The sequence below is a fragment of the Melitaea cinxia genome, chromosome 13 (genome assembly GCF_905220565.1).
Source record: "Melitaea cinxia chromosome 13, ilMelCinx1.1, whole genome shotgun sequence".
Classification (NCBI taxonomy): Eukaryota; Metazoa; Arthropoda; class Insecta; order Lepidoptera; family Nymphalidae; genus Melitaea; species Melitaea cinxia.
In genome coordinates this window covers 15,161,432-15,171,922 of record NC_059406.1, presented here as the reverse complement: position 1 = coordinate 15,171,922, position 10,491 = coordinate 15,161,432, and the positions used below count along the sequence as shown (strand labels likewise).

The following is a 10,491-nucleotide window of genomic DNA, read 5'->3' as shown; positions in this document are numbered from 1 at the left end:
GCAAGAACTACGATATGAACCTGAGTAACTATTGATTCAGCAACCTCCTTCTCTTACTCCTTACCAGAAATCGTATAAACCCATCGAATGTTGTCATAAATACCGATAACGACTAAGTACATATATAGTATTTCACTCTTGGTTTGAAATTACATACTAGCCTAAAGTGGCTTCAACTATTCAACTATTCTCCCGGTTATAAGACTAGTTATGCCCCGCGGTTGCTACAGTGCTAGTTTTGCACCACATATTATTTTTAATTTGGTAATCCTTAATTCACTGGTACCTTTGTATTATAATAATAAATTTTTCATCTAATTTTAAGTATATACATTATTTTAAAATTATTAACAAATATTACACATATTATAAAAATATTAAACGTTACCTGGAATAGTTAGCGGTGCCGTAAACGACTGGAACGGCATAATTTAGCAGAGCAGTTGTCAGCTTCTCAGTCACGTAATCCTCAGCAAAAGAATTCTCGAAAGAGAAATAAAAATAATAATCACTTTCAACCTTTTTGAAACAAGCATCCGCATGTGACCTAGGACAACTAAGCGTGCCACAACTACCGTAAACATCGACCGTCAGTCTGAACTGATGTAACTCTTTCTGAACTTTTTCCACGAAGAGTTCTCTTTCGCTTTTAGTGTTGCAGTGCGACACGAACCACGCCGCGGCTTTCGTTTTACTCGACAACTTCACTTTCAACTCTTCACTGATAGGATTCATTTCTGTCTCCCACTTAACGTCGATTGCAGGAGCGACCGCTATGCCGTTCAGATCATAAGCTGTTATATAGCCCCAACGAAAGTCCGAGTCCACTTTGTAAGTCCACGTCCAATTGAAAAATCCATCGTAGTGCTCACCACACACTGGGTAATTATCTGACGACTCCATCGCACCGAAAACGAATTTTTGTTTCGATGTTCTACCAATCGGTAGTGTGGTTGGATTAAGTTTCGCCACATCACGTCCGTTAAAGGCGATCGCGTCAAATTGTGACAGGTTCGAGAAGTAAAATCTGTTGTCTGTGACGAAGCAGTTTCTAAATTTGCAGTTGTTCATCTCAAACGCAGAACTCCCTATTCCCATGAAGTCAAAGGGTGCGGTGAGTCTTCTGGTCCATTGCAATATGTATTTTTTTTCTACCACTGATTTATTCGGTATCTCTTCCAACTCAACCGGCGTTGTATACATTCTCGTATTATATGTAAATAGTAACCACATTATCAAAACAACGATTAATATAAAAATAATATTTACACGCAACTTAGTAGAAGTGCAATATTGGTTTTTTTGAGACATCTTTTTTTATTACAACCTAATTTTAAACTAATTCTAACAATAATATACTCGTACATATCGTATTAGAGTCGTTAAGCACCAATCCGTTATCTATATGTTATCAATTATTATCAATATCTCTTACGTCCGGTAACAGCGTACTGACAGTGATAGGAACTTGAAAAAAACCGGCCATTTGTGAGTCGGACTCGCGCACCGAGGTTTCCGCACAAACGAAATTATTAAAAATATTTTTATTATATGATGTAATTAAAAATTTATGCTTTGCGCAATTTTTCTTTTATCTGTGCTTTAAGACGCTTTTTCATATCAAATTCCAAGACTCTGAGTTCACGGGAAGTACCCTGTAGGTTTTGACTCCATTGCCAGTATCGAAATTTGCAACATATACTAAGGCTGTAATATTTTGATTGCGTTGGGTTAGATGTTGGATTTATTCACGGCTCCAAAGGACAGTAGACCAGAGTATTTGATATAAATTTCAGCTTGATACCTCCAAGCTTTTCTGAGAAAAGGGGTGTAAGGTATAATAACATTAACAAAGTTATCTTTTTACGACTGAAAATCATCTATTGTGATGTGATGTTATGATCTATAATAAAAAAATAATTTCAGTAATTTTTAAGCGATCGAATAAATGTACACGATATAAGTTCAAAATGCTGAATGTTTTGACTAATTATTATATATTAAAGCGACATCAATTCTCTTGCATCATCTACCACCTCGGTTTCAGTCATCACAGCTCTCAACACCTCTCACAGCTCGAGTTCCACTATCAAGACAGGTATGACGCTCAGATCCAAGAAAACCGCCAAGAAATAGGTACATTTTGATACTTTTTTATATTACCTTCAATTATATGTTAATTTTTTATTTTATTTTACCCTCTCTTTTCTTTATATACATTTCATATTCGTTTGCTTCACGCTTGTATCTATAGTCATTGTTATAGTTGTTTGTATCTGTAGTCATTGTTATAGTTATGCGGATCCACAGAATTTGTTGATTTTTTTTTTTTTTACTTTAATTTGTATTCTTTTTTATGTATGTGTTAAGTGTTGCAATCTCTTTTACACAGCTGGTAGGTGTATAAATGAACACCGTTAATTATTTGCTGTATATATATTTTATTATTACATATTTATTTTATTATTACATACTTATTTTATTTATATATATCTGGTTACACATATTATTATATTAATTTACTGTATAGCGTTTTATTTTTTCTTTTTTACAAAAATATTTTACAATATGAGTTTAAGTGATCTCAATTGTAGCTTTTCTAATGATGAAAATGTATTCTTTTCTGCTTCATCATCTTCTGGAGATAGTTTCCATAGCTCAACTATTCCTCTCAGTTTTCTCCTTGATTCTGCCTTCTCTGCCTATCCTAAAAATTTCAATGTTGTTCACATCAATGCACAAAGTGTTCCTTCTCATTTTCCTGACCTCCTCTCCTCTTTTAACAATAATAACATTCACGCTGTCCTAGTCTCTGAAACTTTTTTAAAACCTTGCTTACCTTCAAAGTCTTTCTGTTTACCTAACTTTCACTTAATTCGTAATGACCGTACTGGTAGGGGTGGTGGTGGTGTGGCGATTTATTTGCGAGACCATATATCTTTCACTATTTTAAGTAAATCCCCGTCACAATACTCAGAATCTTTGGAGCATATTCTTGTGGAGGTTATTTTCGGGCGCTTGAGGGTACTTCTAGGCGTTTTCTATAGTCCCTCTCTCCATATAGATTACTTTCAGGCGTTCGAGAGTCTTATTGAGGAGTATGTTCCGGTTATGGATCACAGTATAATTATGGGAGATTTTAATACATGTTTATTAAAAAATGATCAACGCGCTAAACGTCTTATTAGTATAGTTAACAGTTCTAATCTTAACATACTTCCCACTAACGCAACTCATTTTTTCCCTAACTGCACCCCATCGCAACTAGACCTAATGATAACTTCCTCTGTGGAGCATGTTGATACACACGGTCAATTTTCTGCTGATGCGTTCTCCTACCACGACCTTCTCTTTCTGTCATATAAAGTACGACCACCTAAATTACGACCAACGATAACTATGCGTCGGTGTTTTAAAAATATTGATATTGATCATTTTACGAGCGACTTAAATAACATCGCATGGGATACCATTAACGACGAGTCAAATATTGACGGCAAAATAGAAATTTTTAACTCAATAATATACGAACTGTTCGACAAGCACGCCCCTCTTCGTCCAACAAAACTAAAGCATCTTCCAGCACCATGGTTGACGAACGATCTCAGGTCATTGATGGTGAGGCGGAATGCTGCCAAATATAAATACAAAATAAGACCGACTGAAGAAAATCTCTGTAAATATAAATTATTACGCAACCGTTGCAGTACTGCTTGTAGAGATGCTCAACGTACGTACATTAATGAAACAATACGTAACAGTAATTCTACTAAGGTGTGGCGATTTCTCAACACACTAGGTATCGGTCGTCAACGAGAGAGTGTCCCCTCTAGCGTCGATATAGATGCGCTTAATAAGCACTTCGCTTCCGTTCCGCACATGGATCTTGATATCAAACAGAATACTATTAATTACCTCAAATCTATTCCTGTTACTATCCCTTCCTCTTTTCAGTTAGAACCAGTTACTTCAGATGACGTCAAAAAACACATTTTGTCTGTCAAATCGGATGCAGCTGGCTACGATGGAATAAATCGAAAAATGATTATTTTACTACTTGACCATATAGCTCCTATCCTATCTCACATCTTTAATTGCTCTTTAACCTGTCATAAGTTTCCTAGTTCTTGGCGTAAAGCTCAAATAATCCCTATCCCTAAGATTAAAAATCCAACTTCGTTTTCTCACTTCAGACCGATTTCTATTCTCCCTTTTCTCTCTAAAGTCCTTGAACGTATAGTGTATCATCAACTTCATCTATTTCTAATTAAAAATGATATACTTAGTCCTTTTCAGTCTGGCTTCCGGTCTGGCCATAGTACAGTAACAGCTCTAGTTAAGGTAACCGATGACGTAAGACTTAATATGGACAATAAGCGCATTACAGTCATAGCGTTGCTAGACTTCAGCAACGCTTTTAATGCGGTTGATTTTGACATCCTTCTAGCCGTCCTAAAGTCCATTAATATTTCATCTGATGCCATCCAATGGTTCGACAGTTATTTGCGTGGTCGTGAACAGTGTGTTCGCAGTAATGACCGCCTTTCATCTTATTGTTCACTTACTGCTGGTGTGCCACAAGGTGGTGTTCTTTCTCCTCTCCTTTTTTCCATCTTTATTAACACTGTCACCAAATCTCTTTCCTCGCCTTATCATCTATATGCTGACGATTTGCAAGTTTATACTTCTGCCCCTGCTAACAATATCAACAAGGCAATCGAAGACTTGAATTCTGACTTGAATAAAATTAGTTCGTGGAGTGAGTCTTTTGGGATAGCGTTAAACCCCAATAAATCCCAGGTGGCTTTGTTAGGTGGCGCAAAACAGATCGCGAAAATTAATATTAATAGTCTGCCTTTAATTAAAATAAATAATACTAGCTTAGTTGTGGGAACCTCAGTAAAGAATCTTGGTATTATTATTGACAGTACTATGTCATGGGCTCCACAGGTGAATGAGATGAGCAGAAAATTTTTTGCGACTATTGGCTGTTTGCGACGGTGGAAGCGTTTACTTCCTGTCAAGACCAAATTATCATTAGCACATTCACTTCTTCTACCGCTTTTAGACTATGCAGACTCCTCTTATCCCGATCTTTCAGAGGAATTGCTGAACAAACTTGAACGACTTCAAAACCATTGTATACGTTTCGTATATGGATTGCGTAAGTTTGATCACATATCCGAATACCGAACAAGACTCAAGTGGCTACCAATCAGACTGCGCCGTAATCTCCACATGCTTTCCCTTCTTTACTCCATTCTTTATAATCCCTTATCTCCTTCTTATTTAAAAGAACGTTTTTTATTTCTTGGCTCAAATTCTGACCTAAACCTTCGATCACGTAAAGACAATCGGCTGAAGATGTTTGTTTCGCAATCGCAAGTGTACAGAAACTCTTTTACGATTAAGGCTGCGAAACTATGGAATAGCCTACCTGGAAATGTTCGTCATTCTGATTCGTTATCAATTTTTAAGAATCGCTTATACAAACATTACCTATCGCTTTAAATGTTTTTTTTTTTTTTTTATATATTTATATTATTTTGTGATATGCATTTGTGTACTTATGTTGTATGTGTATGTATTTATGTATGTATGTATGTATGTGTGTGTATGTATTTATGTATGTGTATGTATGTATGTATGTATTTTTTTAAATGTATTTATAATTCTATTTATATTTATCTACTTTTGCACAATCCCGCACTTTGTTACTAATAATCTCCTTTTACCTGGGGTTGTCTGGAAGAGATTGCTTAAAGCAATAAGACCGCCTTTGCATGCTGTCATTGTAACTACTTTTTGTTTAATTTTATTTCTGTTCTGTTGTTTTTCTTTTTTTTTTCTTCTTTTTTTACTACGTAAAAGTGTTTGATTATATGTATGCAAGAAGTAATAAATAAATAAATAATAAATAAAATTATTTCTCTATTTAGAACTTTCAAAACTAAACCTGAAATACGTACTCGTTTTGGTTACTCATTTGATTGTATTTGCTGACGTTTTTAATTCTTATGTATCTGTTCTACATCTTTCTTTGCATGTATCACTTTTTTTTTTTGTAATGTTTCTTTGTGGTGTACAATAAAGATTATTTATTGTTATTATTATTATTATTATCTGCTATTTTTTGATTTGATTGTTAATTTTAAAACAGCACTCACAAATTACCTTTTTTTTACAACTAGGTCGACATACAAGTTCGGACGGGTCACGGTTGCGCGCGTTAGCGATCTCGTGGCGTCCCACAACAACGATGAGGGAACCGCTTGTTTTTAGTGGGTAGTCTGGCATTATACCACACACCGGGAGTCTCACACTCCCGTCGCCTACGGATGGCGACATTAGTGCGTAAATGCATAATGCAATAATGCGCCTGATGGTAAGCGATTACTGTAGCTTACAGACTCCTGCAATACCAGACACATCGCAAGCGCGTTGCCGATCCTACTCCCAATCGCTCACAGGAGCTCTGGTCACCTTGCTCACCACAGGAACAACAACTGCTTAAAAGCGGTATTATTTAGCTGTGATCTTTATAATAGGATATTTCCTGCTGTATCCTCAGTTAAACCTCATTTCTGCCTATTTAGTATGTCACTCGTGTTATATATATATAATATATAATTTTCAAATTACTAGTACCCGAGTAGAAATTTTTTCGTCTTCCTTAGAAGGACCGGACCAGGCATGCCTGATCAGGACATAAGGCATGTAACGCAGATGATTGGTCTGGACCTGATCAGGATGAGATGAGATTTCCTGATCGGGTTCAGATCAGGAAATCTCATCTCATCCTGATCAGCCGGTTCGTTCCGGTCCTCTTAAAAACCACGAATATATTCTTGAAAAAATTGCTTAACAAAAAAAAAGCGAAAAGATATTATAAATATGTTATTTAACATAATTATTATGATATTTATTTCCGTTTATTTTTTCCAGTGTATTATTTATTTATGTTTTTAGTTTAAATATTAATTATTTTTGTTATTAATTATTTATTATTAATAATTAAATTTTATTTATTAACTTCTAATAATTAACTACTAATTGACTATATCCTATCACTTACGACTGTTCCACTGTGTAAAAATGGACTCCCTGCTAGACTGTCCTGATAATTTATTTATGTTTTTAGTTTAAATATTAATTATTTTTGTTATTAATAATTTATTATTAATAATTAAATTTTATTTATTAACTTCTAATAATTAACTACTAATTGACTATATCCTATCACTTACGACTGTTCCACTGTGTAAAAATGGACTCCCTGCTAGACTGTCCTGATAACTGTATATATACTAAGTGCGCTTAAAAACATTAATAGCGCGATTCAGGCTCAGTTCGCGTAATTTCTTTCAGGCTATCCTGATTTGGACCGGACCGGGTCCTGACCCAGTATGCCTTACCATACTTGATTATATTTTACATCAGGCTATCCTGATCTGGACCGGACCGGGTCCTGATCCAGTATGCCTTACCATACTTGATTATATTTTACATCAGGCTATCCTTGTCTGGACCAGACCTGGTCCTGATAGAGCTTGCCGGATCCGGCATGCCTCATTGTAGCCTGATCCGGTCCAGATACATGATCTGGTTGAGCCTGACCTTTTTTCTAGTCGGGTTTCAGAACACGTCCTATACTGACACCGTGAGCGAAATTGAATTAATAGGTATCACAATAAGGTATACAATACACGCCACACCGAATTAGGAATGCATTCATAGCGAGCTTCATTGTTCTAATTTCTATACCGAACGTTGTTCTGTGAGGCTGTCCATCATTCAGCATCTTATAGACTTCGTTATTAAGCTGTATCATTGTATATATATTGTTCAATATTATTCTTTTTATTTAAATTTCACACTATTTCCATTGATCCATCAATTATTTTGTACGTTTTGGAGAAAGAAAAATAAAACATGTAAGAAATAGCGAAATAACAATGATTCATCGTAAATGAGTTGAGCCTTTAGTAACACAAAGTTTGTTTAGAAAAAGTTTAGTATCAAAATTTCGGTCAAAAGATTGTTTAACCTTTATCATTGTTAAACGAAGAGCCAAGAGGACAAAAGGAGTTTAGTCACTTTAAGCAAACTTTCCAGGAGTCATTTTAAGTTTGAATGTTAATTTAAGAACCGAACACCAAAAAAAATAATATAAATTTAACCACAAAATGTGATATATTCATTTTTATTTCTGAATATTATTTTCCCTATTTTGTGTTAAAAAAAAAGGCTATTATATAAATAAAAGGAGGAAAAAGGTTCCTCTCTGCCATTATTTTCAACACGTTTTTTATGTGACTATACAGCTTTTTCCACATACTACTATATCAGTCAATCAAAAACTCAGTTTTCAAAATCATCAGATTTTTACGCTTCATCATCATCATCATCACTTCACCCTATCACAGTGCACTACTGGACATAGGCCTCCCCAAGTTCACGCCAGACATCCCGGTTATCCGCAAATGTCGTCCAGCCTACACCGGCAATCTTACGAAAATCGTCGGTCCAGCGGGCCGCAGGGCATCCCACAGTACGTTTGCCAAGACGCGGTTTCCACTCCATGACACGTCTGCTCAAACGACCATCGAGTCTGCGACACAGGTGACCAGCCCACTGTCACTTCAACTTGCTAATTCTGTGTGCTATGTCGGTTACTTTCGTTCTCTCGCGGATAGTCTCGTTTCTAATCCTTTCTTTGAGAGAAACCCCAAGCATAAAAATAATAAATATGTAATATCTTATCAATTACATATAAACTAGAAAGGAGATAGTCCGGTATACTATCCGGTACACTTCTAGTGCCGTCAAGATCTACCTATTCGCAGTTAATGGCGAAATATCGAGCTCCACAAAATGAAAATAAAAAAACATGATAAATATCCATGGTAAATATCGTTATTAATAATTTTAGTAATCTTATCATATGTTATATTATTTTGTTATATCATAAAGTTTTTTATTACCTTTATTAGGCATAATAAAACAAAATAAACTGGATGATTCAGATCCGCAACATTTATAAATAAAGGTTTTGACATATTGTAGTTATTTTCAGTAACATGTTTGAACGTTAAAACAAAATAAAATAATGAAAAGCCTTTTTTATTTTATTCCATATTCATGAGTTACATTTCAAATGTTATTAGTAGACTGTCGGTAAAGTTACTTAACATACGATGAGAAAACTCATGAAGATGTGAAATGTGCTTACGTTCGTCAAAGAAAATAAATTAAAAGTTAAAAACAAGCATTTCCTTAAACAAAATTACACACTGAAAAGTACTAAGACTTATTTTTTTGTACTTTTAAATGTATTATACAAATTACATTGCTTATAATTTGTAACTTATTTATATCCTAAAGTTTTTAATTATGTAAATGTCTATTTATTGAGTTGTTTTTTTTTTTTCGATACACTTACAACTTCAATATATCATCTCCTTTGCCCTAAAATTGGCTGGAAGAGATTGCTTTTTAGCAATGAGGCCGCCATTTGTACATTTTTCTACTAATTATTAATGCTACTTATTTATTTTTGCTTGGTGTACAATAAAATGTTATTATTATTAATATCTACAACTAAAAATACTACATTAGTCAAATTACAACTAACAATACTTAGCAAGGCATAATTATAAGCACTTAATATTCAACGCTGCCACCAGGTAACACAAACAGATAATTCTCAGAGAGAAACATAGGCACCAAAATTGAAAATTAATATAGATGAATCTATTTGCGTCACGCAAAAAATAGTGCCTTCTAAAGAAACAACTTTTTCGGATTTTATAATGAGTGAAAATCGCGTAAACATTAGAAAACAAAAAAAAACTACCTTGGTCAATAACCTAAAAGAATTTTTTATTTTATTTTTTTAAATTAGACCTTAGAAAATTTTACCGTAGATGTCGACCGTGTGTGCATGTTGAGCATATTGTTTATTTAGTTATTTACTTAAATACATATATATCACAGGTCCTCAGTCAGTCACAATTATAATCATAGCGAACTCCGTTCCACCACGTTCTAAAATCATGCCAAACACTCGTCTGGGCCACTTTTTCCTCATCATTCAACATCTCACAGAGTTTACAGATATCTTCTTTACTAGAAGTCTCTTTGTACACGTAATAGTTTCTCCATCTGAAGAAGTCGTGATACAATGTTCTGTTTTCAATTATTAAGTTTATTTGTCGAGCCAACTCCTTCGCTCCCAGCTCCATGCCATTTAAGTAGCTACCTGGTGGCAGAAATCTGGAATAAAACAGGTATGTTTTAAAGATTTAGGTACACATAAATTAATCATCCTGTAACATACCACTGCTGATCAAAGGCCTCTTTCTCCACATAGGGGAATGATCGAAACATAAGCCATCACTCTGATCTGCTGCACTCTTGCGGATTTTCTTTTACACAACTAGGTCTGACTAACTAGGCTGCCAATCCGCATTGGAACAGCGTGTTGGATTA

At 34.8% G+C, this 10,491-nt stretch overlaps 1 protein-coding gene across 1 annotated transcript; it reads right to left on the bottom strand.

Moving 5' to 3' along the window:
• Positions 1 to 384: 384 nt before the first annotated feature.
• LOC123658941 (alpha-(1,3)-fucosyltransferase C-like) lies at positions 385 to 1,203 on the bottom strand. The gene has a single exon (XM_045594232.1). The coding sequence runs from the start codon at positions 1,201 to 1,203 to the stop codon at positions 385 to 387; it is 819 nt and encodes a 272-aa protein (XP_045450188.1).
• Between the last annotated feature and the right edge of the window lie 9,288 nt (positions 1,204 to 10,491).

Bases quoted from the DNA above. Each gene is read 5' to 3' on its own strand.
- LOC123658941 (XM_045594232.1), bottom strand. From the start codon at position 1,203: ATGTATACAACGCCGGTTGAGTTGGAAGAGATACCGAATAAATCAGTG.